The sequence below is a fragment of the Lichenostomus cassidix genome, chromosome 9 (genome assembly GCF_008360975.1).
Source record: "Lichenostomus cassidix isolate B80296 chromosome 9, HeHo_3.0, whole genome shotgun sequence".
Lineage (NCBI taxonomy): Eukaryota > Metazoa > Chordata > Aves > Passeriformes > Meliphagidae > Lichenostomus > Lichenostomus cassidix.
The window spans coordinates 4632524-4648537 of NC_139490.1; the positions used below are offsets into that span (position 1 = coordinate 4632524).

The window sequence follows — 16014 nt, forward strand, 5'->3', positions numbered from 1 at the left end:
ACGCCTGCGAATTCAGCTGCAGAGCTCCTTTGTGAGGTAGGAAATCACTACTCCCTCCCTTGCAGAAGTGGGGCATAAGGAGATGACACTGTTCTCCTGGGATCCCACAGGAAGTCTGTGGTAAAGATGAGGATTAGTTTAATCTCCCACTCTCTCCTCTGTGCCTTTGACACCATCTTCATTTCTGCAAGCTGTGAGCAGCCTGGACAATAGACACTGCCACAGAGTGCTTTCACTCCCCTGTCCTGCCTGTCTGAACTTTACAGAATAACTCAAACTGTACAGATTTGCTGCCCAGTGGTGAGATAACCTTACCCAGAGTTTTGGGTCAGACTACAAGACAGATAAAATTCAGCTGCAAAGCTCAGATTGAAATCTTCTGTATAGATTGGAGCTAACTTCTACTCACTTGCTTCCCTACTTTCAGGAAGTGGGGAATACAATAAAAACTACAAGCACAAAAGCAGAGGCGATGAACAAAAACTTCTACTATTAATTACAAACATTAGTGCAAACCACGCAGCAGATTATTTGTAGAAAGGTCAGTATTTTCTGTAAGGAGGTTGTACAACTGAGGCTTTAAACACAGATGAAGTCACATTCTTTAGCTAAATAAGTAGTCAGCTTTGAAGGTCACACATATAAGAAACCTGGATTCTGCTGCTACTCAATGTTTTATCTTACATATTTGTGTGTATGCTATCATACTTTTTATTGAAAATATATTTAGTCCTGTAGTTTTTTTAAAATATAAATAACTACAAGGCAGCAAAGACCCAGTTCCAAAGCTGAATTACAGTTTTGGCTAAGAGACGTGTCTAGCATAATTTTAACTGTCTAGAAGAGCTTTTGTTAAAAAATATTTTAAAAAATTTAAATGAGCCATTTGTCTGTGTCAAAAAGCCAATACCTAATTCCATGCTTGTTCAAATGCATGGCCCTGCTGTCCAAGGTGAGTGTTCTCACTGTGACATCAGACACTCAACAGTGCTATAAACTAGCTCACGTTTTTACATATTCAGAAGTAGATGTAGGTGTTAGACTTTATCTCACATCACTTGAAAGCCAGGGCCTTTGTACCTAATTAAGAGTCAAAAAGCTTGAAAGTTGCAGCCAGGTAAGAATCCTGCAGGAATGCTGATCTCCCTGTTCAACACGTGTTTACATTTGGCAATAGTCATCTGGGAGAAGGCGGACAAAAAATTGAGTTTTGAAAAAATACTTCTCAAAATACTTTACCAGGCAAGGCCAATGGGGCTAGAAAATGCTGCAGTTAGTGATTTGTACCCCCAGCAGCTGCAGCCGAACGGTGAAGTCAGAATTCAGAAAAGTGCACTTTCGGATCGCTTGCTCTTCTACCCAGCGCCTTCCAGACTCAGAGATTCTCATCCAACCACTTGATGTAGCTATTCCTGGTCTGGACTCCCGCTGAGAAATCCGTGGGCCACACGGTGAAGATCATGCAGCCGTGGAAGCAGTCGAGGAAGTGGTCGAGGGTGACGGGGACCCCGGCGCGCTCCAGCCGCTTGGCGTACATGGCGCCGTCGTCGCGCAGCACGTCGTTCTCGCAGGTCAGCACGTAGCTGCGCGGCTGCCGCGCCAGCACGGCGTCGTCGGCCAGCAGCGGCATCGCCCGCACGTCCAGCAGCGCCGGCAGCCGCTCCACGATGGCCGCGGAGCCCGCCGCCTGCACCACGGGCTTGTAGCTCTTCTGGAAGGAGGGAGGCAGCAGGGAGGTCCAGTTGAGGCGAGCGCGGAAGGACAGAGCGCGGCCGACGTTGAGGGCGGTGTGGTTGTTGACCAGCAGCTCGTGGGCCAAGGCGTAGTCGCCGTTCAAGTAGTCGATCCAGTAGTTGATCATGACGGCGCGAGGAAGGACGGGCATGTTCATGTTCTGCTGGTAGGAAGGGGTGTTGAAGTCGAACGCCTGGAGCACTGGGTAAATCAAGGCCTGCAGTTTCGGTCTGACGGGCAAATCCTCCTCTTTGCTAAGCTGTGAGAAAAATGCGGGATGGAATTAAGATTACAAAGAAAAAAAATATAGGTCAATGTGGAACTTTGGAAAAGCAAACTTTTTTGACAGTTTTCGAGTGAATTCTGCTCTTTATAGAGGTAATGTGGCTGTTTTGTCTGAAGTATCAGCAGCCTTATCTTTTTCTGCTCTTGCAAGGTGACCATTCAGGCAGACTCAGTATCCTGTTCCCAACAGAAATCAGTGACAGAAGTTCATTGAAGGGAGAAAAAAGAAAAAAGTGTGTAAAATGGCACGTCTTTAACACAGTGCCCAATGAACAAGTGGCAAATGAAGGATTTCCTGAATCCAAGGAACTACTCTTGCTTTTAAGAGCTTTTCATGTATTTGTCTTCCATGAATTGATCTAATTGGGTTTTTTTTCAGCCAATGCAGATTGCTGGCATCCACAACTGCTTCTAGCAAAGGCTCACCTGGTGCAGAAGCACCTCCCTGTGTCTGACTCGACCTGCATTTAATTTGAGTCTATCAATTATACATTTGGTGCCCCCGACTGCCTTCCTGGAAGAGTCAGCAAACTCTTTGTTTCATCTTCTACACATGACACTCAGTGCTGTATCACATCTCATCTTGTTTAAAAAGAATTATGCATCAGGAAATCGCATTAGGAATGCTTTTTCCAAAACATGGTACTATCATGTTTATCAGTCCTTAATATTGAAACTTTTATTGTAATTGTGTCTTATTAATTTTTTCACCCAAATTCAATACGGCAAGGTTGTCGTGGATAATTAGTTGTCTGGACATGGTATCTGCTTTCTTATCACTAATGGTTATGGCAATAAGAAAAAGTTAGTAATAATATTTCATTCAACCATGAAAAATATTATTACTTGCCTCAGGCTTCCTTTAAACTCTCTACTAGATCAAATTTAGATTATATTTAAACAGCAGATACACAAAAGAAATTTCCTTAAAAGTGCAAAATGCTACAGGAAGACAATTTAACAGAAAAATTAAAGCTCCATTTACTGTATTTTTGTACTTCATTTGTATCTGAAAGAAATAAAAGCCTATTTCCAGAGGCAATTATCTAAAAATAGGAAGCCATATTAATAAATTATGCCTACTTGGAAAAGTAAGGCGTTCACCAGCCAAATGGGTAAAAAAAAGTCATTTAGCTACTTGCTCTTAAACTCTGGTCCATAACAACTTGTGACTTTAATAACACAGCACAGTCTAAGTGATTCATACAGTGACTGAGTCACTTTACAGAAGAAAGATGAGCAGATTCTGGATTTGTACCATTCTGTTTTCAGGGGTGGCACATCACCCTGTGATGGTGCAGCACAAAGAACCTCTCTGAGCTGGGCTGTTGTAGTGCAATGCATACAACACACTGGATGTTACCTGCTGGCACACAGCAGCTGCCAAATTCCCTCCTGCACTGTCTCCAGAGACTGCAACTCGATTGGGGTCCACTGAATACTCAGCTAAGACATCAGGCTGCAGGAAATGCTTTGTTGCACGAAGAGCATCGTAGTACTGCTCGGGGAAGTGTACCTCGGGCACCAGCCTGTACCTGCAAAAGAAAAGGGGTGAGAAACAATTCTGACCTCTGCTTTATTGTACCTCTCCTTTAGGATTTACAGGAGGTATCAGATAACTCTTACTGGAAATAAGTGTTTCGTTAGGATAGATACTATGGGGAAAGTAGGAGGTGTGTAATACTTACGTAAGACTTAATCTTATAATTAATGTTCTAATTTGGAAAAATTAAAATAAACCTACTAGACATGAATAATACCAAGTATAAAATTGTGCAGCACTTTCCTAGGATTTCCCAAAAGAGGATTTCATCACACATTATAAAAATAAATAGTTAAAACACCCTTGGCAAGGGAGTCATTACACTCTGCCTGGTTTTGATCCAAATTCCTACCTTAACAAGTACCAGGGAGAGTAAATCATATGCACCCAACACACTCCTGTTTGGCTGAGCCAAACACCTAAGCACTTCTGCTTCCCAAATTTTTACTGGTATCAGGAGAGAATGAACCTTGCTAACCCCCTGTGCCATGAAATGAATAACCAAGAAATTAAGTAATGCAAATTTCCTCCAATGCAACAGATTCTGTAATTCCTTTTCTTTATCAAGGAGAGGAGCAGAAATATCCCCTTGGGCAGGTGGGGAGATAGAGGCACAGAGAGACCAAACAGACTGCCATGAAGAGCCAGCAGCTGAATCCCAGACATGAGGTTTTCTCAGCTTCTAAACAACAGTGCAGGAGAAATCTGTTTGTATTTACTGAATAATGTGAAATCCCAGAGTTGTTACTAGGCCTTATGGTACAAAGCAAAGTTTGTAGCTTTTCAAACTACAGATTTTACACATTCTCAGTAGAGCTGCGCAGCCCAAAATTCAGGTTTTGATTCAAAACATCTTCTTATACTGTAAGCTAAAGAAGCTTCATCTGCAGAACAAACTTTAAACTTAAGATTACAACTTTCAAACTCCAGTTGTGACTTGGTGTCAGAAAGCAACCTAAATCTTGTATATGCAGGAATCTGAGAATGTCCTTTGGGAACTCCTGGCAAAACTGTGTAACAGACTGTGCACAGATTGTGCAAGTGAGATGTGCAATTAGACCAATGAGGAATCTAATTAGACTTTTCTAATTGAATACAAACACCTTGATGGAAGGATAGAATGGTTAAAGAGAAGAGGTGAATAGTAACTCAGAGCAAAAGGCAAAATTATACCATCATAAATCAGGAAAGGAATAATAAGGAACTTTTCAATATTGTGATTGCTGCCTGTCTGGAATAACCTACAGCTGTTTTTGTAGTTTTCCTTTTCTCTACTAATAGAAAACAAAACAGTAAAAAACCCAATAACCAACACCCTCAACCCTTTAAAGTACACTATAATAAGCATTAAATAAGTAACATCAGCTCCATATAATTAAGTTGCAATTAAATCCCAAAGCTTGATATGAAATGAACTGCAGGTGGGAAACTTGAGTAATTTTATCAAGTGATTTGGTTTGCAAAAGAAAATACTGAAGTTGACAATAAAGATGGGAACAGTACCAATCAAGCTGGAGTCATCTAGGTAATGTATTTAGCTAGTCAAGAGGTTTGTTTGCATTGGAATTGTTAAACATGTTAAAAAAGCAGCCCTGCTTCTCTGTTGTCTGGCAGCCCTCTGCTCTTGAAGGAAGCACAGTGCTTAAAAGAGATGACTGGAACAGTGGGAGACTGCAAGAGCAGCAGGAAACTGCCAGAGCCCACAGTGTATTCTAAGATTATTAGAAACCCTAATGAATTCCTGAAACTATTCCAATTTGTTGTAATTTTTAAAGGATAAAGGTATCAGACTGGTATAGAAAATTGCTGTCCACGTTAAAGCCTTATACAGAAGCCACTAGCAGAGGAGAAGCTAAAGGAACTATGTTACATATTTCTAATACCTTAAAAGTACTTGATCAGTTTTAGATTACTTACTCAACAGAGACAACAACAGCATTCAGAGATTCAGCCATGATTCTGCAGAGATTGTTGTAAAGGCTTGTTCCTGGAAGAGAAGGACATGGTGTTAGGGACATCTGAGTCAACAGCCAGAAAGCTGTACCTAAGCCTTCTCAGAAAACATACAGCCATCACCCCAATATAGGCAAGTCTCAGAAATCCTGCAGTCTAATGCTTCCTTCCTCATCTGTTTCTTGGTGACTTCAGACATGTCATTTCACCCACCTGTCACAAAATTGTCTCAGGAAAAATCTGAGGTACTCACTGGTTTGGGGGCATTGACATCCAGAGAGAGTTACTGCTGTATGAGTCACTGTGGTTCATTTTATTACAGCCCACATTGCTTTGATTCAAATGAGTTGCCCTATTAATGTCAGCTGATCTACTCATTTAAGGGAGGATTAATCACAGCTATCCTATTTGTCAGAGGACTGATTATCTTTAATTTTGTTCCTTTCCAGTTACTTAAATATTGGTTCCTGGTACTATAAAATATACTAGGACATTAAATGTTTTCTTAAGTATCCAATCTTAGAAGTTAATATTTAGGTGTAGCAATTGTGTCATTAACTTCTCCACCTTGGACTGAGGGATACATCTGGCACAGCCAAGCTATAATCATCCTAACAAAGTGCAGCAATTTAATATAAACTTTTTTCACAATGAGAGTCATATGCAAACTATTACAGAACAAATGATGCAGGCAGGAGGTTAACAAATATCCCTTAGGCAGGTCGAAGTAAACCCATCTCAAAGCATAATTCTGCTGCAGGGAGAGGAGTAAAATGTTTAATTGCTACAGGTCACAGGACAAAGAGATTGGAATTTCCAAAAGCATATCAAGGCCAGATTTTAAAGTTATTTAGGAACCTTAATCTCACTTAAATCATGGTCTAAATGACTTGTACATGCAGAGTCCAAATGCAATCAACACAGTCTGTGCTTTGCATCATTTTGTAAAATTTCGTTAATGTTCTTTTTCTATAGAGGAAGCTGTAAGATTGCATCAGGGCTGTATGGACTTCAGGATGTCATAGGAACAATGGGCAAGGAAAAGGTAGAAGACTCAGATCTGGATCTCAGAGCAGCCACGGGAACCACATTTTTCTCCTCCCAAGGCTGCTTTCCTCCTGGGCAATGTGCAAAGAATCCGTGGTTACCTTATCACTGCCCATTGCTGTACCTCACTGCCTCTGATCATATTTGTGGTTTCCAAGTTAATTGGAGTAAACAGCATTAATTTTCAAGGTAATTATGTTAGTGGTGGTTGCAGTCCCTAAGGAGCAAACCTTAGAGAAACCAACCTCTACCTGTTTCCCTCACGCTCCTGCTGTCTGCTCAGCAGTGTGTATTCCCAGCTAGGTGTTATTTAAGAACCAAACATTAGCAAGGCTGTTACATGCAGTGTGGATCAGCTCACTTTTCTGCTAATTATTCCCTGAAAATGGGGCAAACGTAATTTCCTTACATGTAGCCACTGGATCCTGGTCACCAGGGATGGACTTTTGCACATTACCTCAGAAAGTGGGGGACTAACCCAAGCAGCCCACCCAGGCACCCCAGAAATTTAATCAACAAGCTATTGTTTCCTCTCAGGATGTAATAAAATTAATCTTTTGGTCCTGTTACAACTCATGTGCAGATAAGATAGGCACTTTTGCTATGTATACATGATACTTTTCTCCCTCTCTCTTTAGAGGTGATGTACCAGAGTGGAGACAGTTACTACTGAATAAGGTACATCTTAGCAAAATTGTCATTCCTGGCAGGAAAAAGAGCTTTTGGCTTTTCCTGCCAGGAGAAAAGCAGACTGGAATCCTATTTAATTACTGGCAGACACCTACTTGCACTTGCCAAGGCCCAGCCCCCTCCGTGGATGTAAACAACGCTGCGCTTGAGGCTTTCATCTCCCTTGGCAGGAGGTTCAAACACTCGCACTTCCACACCGTCAAAAACAGCATCCGTGATTTTGATGTCTTCAGAGGAGACAGACTTCAGCTTGTCAAAGGTGCAAATCAAATAATTCAGGACTATCAAGTGATGGCTGAGTCTCAGATAGTGAATCAGGTGACACTGGGGGGGAGAAGAAGAAAAAAATTCTGTTACTTCAGAGCATATCATCATACATTACCACATTGATGTTTAATTCAACTGCCTTCAAAGGGCAAGTTCTACATGATTCTTACAATATTCACTGGGAAATGAAATTTTATCAAGAACCTCTAATGCTTTTAAAGTTGTACTAAAACAAAACACTGTCCATAAAATGTTTTCTGTGGTCACAAAAAATCAAACCACCAGCACTTAATGGATCACAACCATGAATGAGCACTCGGATCCTTTGAAAGACACCTTGCAAGGGGACAAACCTCATGTTCCACTAGGGGACCTGTGAAGCTCCTCAAACTGGTGCCAGCAGAGGGCAATACCACACAGGCGATGTTTTTTGGTGGAAAAGTATCAAAAATGCAGATTATTTCTCTTGTTCCACCCCAAAGCATGAGTCCTTCTACTTCCAAATTACGAAAAGTTCCCAAGGATTGAAAAAAAAAAATTGGAAACAGGAAAAGTCTTAAAGGAGTATAATGGTATTTTTGACTTGTCCTGTGTTTACCTGCTGAATTGGGAAGGATTTGAAACACTAGCCAAGAACAGTAGGTTAAGGATACTTTTTTTCAACCCCAAAGACTCAAGTGTGAGACTCGACTTTTTTATGTGAGCAAAACACTTATGAAACTGAAGAATGATCTTATCCTTCTGCCTCCTTATGGTAGAAGGAGACAGATTTTCTCACCTTTGGCTCTCCAGCACTTTTATTTTCATGTTTATTTTAAAAATTTTGCCCTGACTTGATTAGAAACCTGCTTCTCTCAGCAAACAGTACTGGGATTCAAGGTATTCCTCCACTTGAAATGGTCATGACCTGCTCCCCACACATGACCTGCTCACTATTTGTAGTGCATACCTGTTCCCATGCCCTGCATGCTGCAGAAGGGGGGGATAAAGGGCAGCCAAAGGACAGCAGGGACTGTGATGTCCAGACTGACCATTTAAAAGAAGGAGTGGAGGTCTTTCCCCTTTTGCAAAATTAATCTTTGTCCTAGTGATGAAGCTCAGAAACCGGATAATCAGCCAAGCCTTTTGTACAACTTTCTAACTCAAGGCAATGGAGCTGGGAGCTAACATGAACACAAATACTTAACATACCCCTGTAGGAACAGTACCATTTGGAAAACTGTCAGCTGGGATCTTTTATTTTATGTCCAGCTACCAAATACTTGGAACAAGAGGTGTCCTGCTGTATAGGGCTTTCCTGCACAAGCCCACTCTGCAGTCTGAGTTCTGCCAGTCCCACCAGTGCAGTGCAAGCTGCTACAATGAATTCAAGATGCTGACACAGAGTGAGCAGCGTCACCCAGGTACTGGTCTAACCACACTCACCTGCTGAACAGATACTTGCCCTACTTTAATCTGTTCAAAAGCTGCACACATACTGCTCCGGAGAAAATGCAAATTCTGAAGCACTCAGTGTCTCTGCCAAGGAAGATCTGTCTCTTACAGCCACAACCTCTTACATGTTTTTTTTTTCTCTGTCCTAAATAGTTTGAATTATTTTAAAAAAATGAAATATTTGCTTTCATTCAGGTGCTGCACAGAAAAGGCTCTGCACAGCCCCCTCTGCAGATTGCTCTAGAAAATAGAGTTTGGTATTTAAAAAAAAATCTATTCCAAGTACAATGAACTGTTATGTGACCTGGGAGAGGAATCCACTTTTCAAAACAAGAATTTACAAAAATTACTTTCTTTTCTTGCTTTAACTTGTGGTAACATCACCCTGCTGAGATGGTATGGTAAGAATCCAAATTTTAAAATGTTTGCTGCTTTTTGGATGGGATATCATTTCTTCATACTGAAAGTCTTTTCGTTGGGAGAAGAAACACAAAATATCCACCCAGCAGTAAGAAATGCTGAATTCACAAGGCTGTTTGTATCTCTGAGTTTCAGCCCATGCTTTTCTCCCACCATTACTTAAAATTCCCACAGGAAAACCCAGGACTAGTTTGAAATCTGAAGAGCAATACTTCTATTAATAATTTGGCACGCAATTTGTTGGGCTGCCACTGATGTAACCACATAAAGATCTGATCCTCCCTGTGACTTATGGAAGTTCCCAGGGGAGGTAACCACTGGTAAGCAGTTTTAGAAATACTGCTAAAGAAAATAATGGTTTTTGTACATATTTTTTTTTAGCCTGACTGTGCTGCAATAGACATCTCATTTTTGTTTTCTCCCACTTTAGTTTCATGCTTTGTAGACAAGATTACCACATGTTCCCTGGAATCAGGAATGTTTTGTTTTCAAGGCTAGTTAGTGGTGTTTACCAAGAAGTGTTTTGTCCTACTCTTCAAACCACAGAGGACCCTGCCCATTTGCAGGCTGCCATGCTCTTTCATGCCTGTTTTTCCTGTAATTGACCACTCTTTCCAAGAATCCGTAAACCTGGAAGAGCTGCTTTCTACATCAGGGCACAAAGGCAACACTCCTAATTATTTGTCAGACATAAGCAGTTTTTTTGCCAAGCATTTATCAGATAGATTCTTTGTAAGTCGATCTGCCTAATCAGCCTATCGACTTGTTATTTACAAGGCATCAGGATTGCACTTTTTGCTGGCAAAGAGCCAGTCTTGTACAAAGTTCTTATAAATAATTTTTTTCTTTTCTTCTCTCTAAATATTAAAATAATATATAGAATAACTCAGAAGTCTGTAATAATACTCCTGGTAGAAGATGTGGTTGGCCAACTCTCCTCTAGGAGTGCTAGGGCTGCTTGCAAGTTATCAAATGTAACGTTTAAATATATTTGGAGATTACCTGTGTTTGTGTGTGTGTGTGTGTGCGTATGTGGAACAGAAGAGAAAAGCTGTGATGTTCTCTGCTGAAAAGAGAGAGAGCAGACAGTGACGTAACACTAAAAGCTAGTGAAAAAGAAGAGAAAGCATAAGGAAAAGGGGGAAGAGACTACAGGAAAGAAAGAGGAGATAGTATAAAGACAAAAAGCCTGTGGGCAACTGGCCCAGAACTGCTGTGCCAACCACAGGCATGGCCATTGCTCACTCTGTCCCAGCTGCAAGTTTTCCCACTACAGCAAGAACTCCTTCTCTTTCACCAGGACATTCCCATAATGGAGATTTTAAGGTAAGGACTATGCAGGGACTCCCTAAAGGCTGAACTGTCCAAGAATGGCACCTTCCTTCTGGTAAATTCTTTGATAAGGGGTACTAGATACTTACAGATTTAATTGATGTAGGAGAAATTTTTCAGTAAAAGAGAAAGAAAGCTGCCTTTTATGAAAGGAGTCATGGCTGGGATAAAAAGCAGGCAGAATGAACAATGTACTGCATCATTACTTCACCTTTAATCACCAATATCTGTCCCTAAATTACACGGATTCTTCTACTGGCTCCTCAGCTGGTAATTTCATGAAGAATCCCACCTCCCTTGTGGACTTGAATTCCATACTCATCATGTGTTCTGCATTGCAAAAAAGTAACCCAAAAGTTTCTGTTGCTAACGTCCAGTAACCTCTAACACCACTCAGCACACTGGGACTCTCTGTCCTCAGATGACTTCCTTGGCTAGCCCTGGCTCTGCCCTTTAGCCGCGGAATCATTGCGAATTACTGTGACAGGTCGCGCTTGCAGCTCCCAGAGGCAACACCCTCCAGAGCCACCAGCTGCTCCCTGCAGTGCCCTCCCAGCTGGGCAGAGCCAAGGTCCTGCACTGACCTCTCAGGCTCCGGTGGGATCAGGAATTAGGCAAACAGCTAAGGCTCTTTGTACATCCAGCACTACTCGGGACTGAGCCAAATCTCACTCATGACTCAACTGAGTCATGATGTGGAACTGCAAGGCTGAACAGCCTCAAACTCAACTTCCTACCTGAAAAGACGCAGATGCTATCATCAGTCCTGGCATTGCTTTGAAAAACACACTTCTATAAACATCAGAGGCCAAAATGCCAACGACAATGTCTGTAGTCAGTAACAGATTAGCGAAAAATAAATAGGATCATTTCCCCATTTAGCTGTGTGTGGAACACATTGTGTGCATTTCGGGCAGTTAACCCTGTTTAAGCATGATTTTTCAAAATGATTTCTCAATGCAAGTGTCCTGTTGTCCAGTAAAGAACACACCTTTTTAATACTATTAGATAAAGACAGTTGTCAAAGACAGGTGCTCTTAATTTTATTAATTTCCTTCAGAATGGAAAAGAAACCAGGAAGACTTTTTTTCCAGTTTATTAATTAGAAGCAAAATCTAGATTACATTTTAATGTAAGGTTTTGTGCACATACCTATTCAACCATGATGATCTACTTTTATACCAACCAAAGTTACCTGTTTCTGCAAACAGGACTTGCAGTGTGGTTCAGTTTCTGCTCAGGTGCCAGTGCTGTGAGACCTATCTCCCACAGCTAAAAACCTGTTCTACTGTAAATCAATTCTAAGAGTGTTTTTGTATCCAAAAACATCAGTAACTTACTTCACTGGCTACAACTATGACTTACATAGTCCAGAAGTCACACACTCTGAAATATGTGGGCAGAGAGAAATGAAAATGTTAGAAAGAACTAATACTCTTTTCTTTACTCCTGAATGTTGATATCCTATGATTAATTTTAATCCAAAAGTGAAAAAGAAAAGAAGCACAAAGGAAACACTTGGCTGATGAGGAGTTTCCTGCCCTGCACAGCTGCCTACCTTCTTCCATATACGTCTATCTGATGGCCTCTATGCCAACCCATTTATCCTTCCAAACAGCTGTCCCAATTCCAAAAAATTCCTTCTTCCTTGCCATGTACCAGAATAGCAAGTGTCTTGACAGTGGTGTTCAGAAATAACTTATTTCAAAGGACTTGAATAAATATGTGTTGCTCTCTTTCCTCCTCTAAGTGAGAATGGTTGGAGGAAGAAGTGAAAAATGCCTATTATCGATACTGCTGTTACAGCAGAATTATGAAATGTTGCTCTAGGCAATTCTAAAGAGACACCAACTGAAACAATAACTGTGGTTAAATCTATGGCTCAACCCCATAATTAACTTTATGTGGCTTTCCAAATTTCAGCAAAGCTGAGTTCTGATGTACCTGTATGCATATGTATATATATAAGTTTTTAATTTCCAATCTCAAATAGTGTTATATCACAGTTCTATGCAAAAATGTTACCATGCCCCTTTTTGAGACAGGTGAGTGGCAAATCACCCTTTCTCAGGTAAGTGTTTTCACATCAATTCATTAATATCATTAAAGTCTCAGTTTCTCTGTTTTCTTTCTGGGGCAGCACAGGGCATTAAAGAGGGTGCAGGAACAAGGCTCTGAAAAGTCACCTCAGTTTTCAGCTCCTTCACTGGAATTTTTGTGACCTCAGATAAGGACTCTATGTCTTCCTATCTCTGCTCCCCCAAGTTTAAGACTAGGATAACAGTATCAGTTCCCTTCTGTAGTAAGTTTTGAAACCTACTTAAAGAAAATGCCTTATAAGCATTATGCACTTTTTTTAACCATGTGATTATACTTGAATGTTTGTTGGAGTCTCACACTGAGCCAGGACACTGACTCAGTCCCAAGCTTGTAAAGGAATTTGTAGCTGACTGGGACAAAACTCTACATGCAAATATTGCAAATATAGAAACCTTATCATTAATATGCTGAAAGCCAGTGACAGCCCTGTTGTGTTTTATTCACAGTGATTATTAACACACTGAGCAAACAAACACATTAGCCCTAACAAGAAATGGTCACACTTAATTATCAGAGTCTTGACAAATCTATTTCAAAAGAAGCAAAAGACAATTAATTGTATTTGAAGTATGTGGAGTTTGTGAGGGAAAAGCACATTTCAGAGATTTTAAAATTAGAAAGGTATTTCTGTCTGCTATCAAACTTACAAAGCAAAGTAATAAACTGCAAGCTGAAATACATTCAGAAGTGGGTGAAAGTTCAACAGTCACACTGCGAGAAATGTTAAACCATTTGGCCCTGAAATAGCTGAAAGAAAGAGGAAGCTGAGGTCTAGGAAAAGACATACACTTTATTACACATATACACACACAAAAGCTGTCTAACAAAGTAAATACACAAGCTTAACTTTTACAGTTCTACCTTTGGTTCAGAGTTCCTTCTTAATGACAGCCATTCATGCCCGACTGTGCTGCCTCAGTGTTAGAAAGACTTCTGAACACTTGGAAAACACCTTCTCTTTCTCTCCAGAAACGAACGGCCCAAGGCTCACCTGCTGTGTCACTGGGGCACTTCTAACAACTCACCTCCTTTATGCTTCTGTGTAAAACTCACTTGTCCCTTTGGTTTGCAAATGATGTCACAGGAACTGTTATTTGCTTAGTAGTTTTTTTCACTACACAAGTTTTTATTTCTAAGGTAAGAGATATAAACAACTAAGGAATTACCACTTTCCACTAACAAAGACTTTCCTGCCCCAGAGAGTGGGAAAGATATAACCACCTTAGCCCTGCTGCCAGCCTGCTCAGCAGCCACCCACCAGGCTTTGTCCTGCCAGCTCCTCCTGGGATTATGGCCTCTAGGATATCTCAAAAGATGTACTCTTCAGCCTCCAAGCTAGAGGCACCAGAATGGATCTAAGCCCAAGATACCATAGAAACAAACTGAATGTGTATCTGAGGCAGCAGCAATAGACATATATATAGTTACAGTCATACAATTTTCTAAAGATAGGTCTCCTTCAGCCAGAGGTTCTGGCCTTGATTCAGGTATTCCTGGACAAACCATGACACTGTATTTTTGCAGGCAGCATGAAGGGCAGGCACCATGGCACTTCTGTCCATACTTATCAATCCATTTGGGCAAGCTGAGCACCTGCAGTTCAGTTACTTGAGTTAAAAACACGAAGCAAATGCATGTCAAGTCCTAGATTTTACTCTGAATTTAGGAGTTAGGTTGTTGTATTGCATAATTTTCTTGTCAGACACACAGGAGGGTATACAAGTGACCAGGTTTTATCCTGCACAGCAAACAGGTTTTATCGTTTCATCCTTTGATTCAGCATGCTTTGATTTTGAGGCATGCTTTGATTCAGCTATTCAACTGGATCTTAAGATGTCCCAGGCAATGAGATGAGTGATCCATTTAGTCCCAGCCTCTGTCTCCAGCAGTGGCAACCAGAGAAGCTGGTAGAATACATGAATTTGGACACTGCATGGTCCACTATCCTCATGCTTCCCACTACCCACCACTACTGTATTAAGAACATAGCAGGTACATTCCTACCTAGTCCGTTTATGAGCCCTTTGTCCATTAAGTTATTTAACCCCTTTTTGAAGGGATCGTCATCTGCTCAAAATACAAGCTTCTGCACATTTCAAGACAACTCAGTAAACGTAAATTAAAAACAAAACAACTGAAATTAAAAACAACTTTCAACTTTCACATACATAGTGCCTTACATCAGTCCTGACCGTGACTGATCAGTTCTTGTGAAAGATCAGATAATCCTATAACAAACTTCACAGCTAAAGCCATAATTAGAAATTTTGCCATCTCTGTTGTGTTTCATGTGGGCATAAAAACAAGGGCGAAATCATTAAGTGACAACTGCTTTGTGACAAAAAACAAGCATTCAGAGACTTTTCTTTAGTAATCAGACTCCAAATCAAGACAGTTTAATATCTGAAAGAGCTTCATATGTCTTCTTTCCCTAAGGCATACGTAACGGATCAGATTAAAGCCCTCTAATTCTTTTTTCCTGGGAAAAGAGCCTGCAAGTCGCACACCAGCCCGACCCCGCTGCGGCGAGGCAGTGCCGGGAGCCCCGGGCAGCGCTGGCAGCCGGCGGTGCCGAGCGGCGCTCGCCGTCCGGACGGACAGGGGCGACACCCGGGGCTGCCCCGCCCGGCGCGTTACAGCGGGACCCGAGCCCGCTTCTCCTCCCGCATGCAGGACCGCCCGGTGCTGCGGGACCAGCCCCAGCTCCGGCCCGCCGCACACGCCGTGTCACCCACCGGGGGCTCCACGCTCGGCTGCGGCCACAAGGGGGGCCGGGCCGGGGCCGGGCGGGCACAGTCACCGCGGCCGCGCTTCCGACCGCCCCCGGTACCGGCGCGGGGGGTGTCCGCCCGCCTCCCCACAGCCGGCGTGCCGGGGCCGCCTTACCGTCTGCTGCGCCGCCCGGAAGGTGGCATCCAGCAGCATCAGCTTCCACGGGTCGGACACGGCGCCGGGCAGCGGCAGGTACACGTAGTAGGCGGACAGGGCGGCCAGCGCCGGCAGCAGCACCCAAGCGGCCCGCATCGCCTCCTTCGCGCCGTGTGCGGCCGCCTCGCCGCGCTCCCCGCGGGGCGCGCACCGCCCCCGGCCGGCCTCCCCCGGAGGAAGTCCCGGCGCTTCCTCCCGGGCCGCCGGCGGTGTGCCCGGCCCGAGCCGAGCCCAGAGCCCGCCCGGCGCCGCCCCGCCCGCGCCCGCCCGCCCCGCGGAGC

At 42.6% G+C, this 16014-nt stretch overlaps 1 protein-coding gene across 1 annotated transcript; it reads right to left on the reverse strand.

Annotated features, from left to right (window-relative positions):
* Window positions 1-469: 469 nt before the first annotated feature.
* Window positions 470-15965, reverse strand: NCEH1 (neutral cholesterol ester hydrolase 1). The gene is made up of 5 exons (XM_085069023.1): window positions 15692-15965; window positions 7348-7576; window positions 5480-5549; window positions 3383-3554; window positions 470-1993 (listed from the first exon to the last, which is right to left on the reverse strand). Exons 1-5 carry the CDS (start codon window positions 15827-15829, stop codon window positions 1376-1378), a joined length of 1227 nt encoding a protein of 408 aa, XP_084925149.1. The 5' UTR covers window positions 15830-15965; the 3' UTR covers window positions 470-1375.
* Between the last annotated feature and the right edge of the window lie 49 nt (window positions 15966-16014).

Excerpts from the sequence above, each read along its gene's own strand:
- NCEH1 (XM_085069023.1), bottom strand. The coding sequence starts at position 15,829 with ATGCGGGCCGCTTGGGTGCTGCTGCCGGCGCTGGCCGCCCTGTCCGCC. Across the intron at positions 3,555-5,479 it reads GCTGTTGTTGTCTCTGTTGA|GTACAGGCTGGTGCCCGAGG; the intron begins GTAAGTAATCTA and ends TTTCTTTTGCAG. Across the intron at positions 1,994-3,382 it reads CAGCTGCTGTGTGCCAGCAG|CTTAGCAAAGAGGAGGATTT; the intron begins GTAACATCCAGT and ends TTTTTCTCACAG.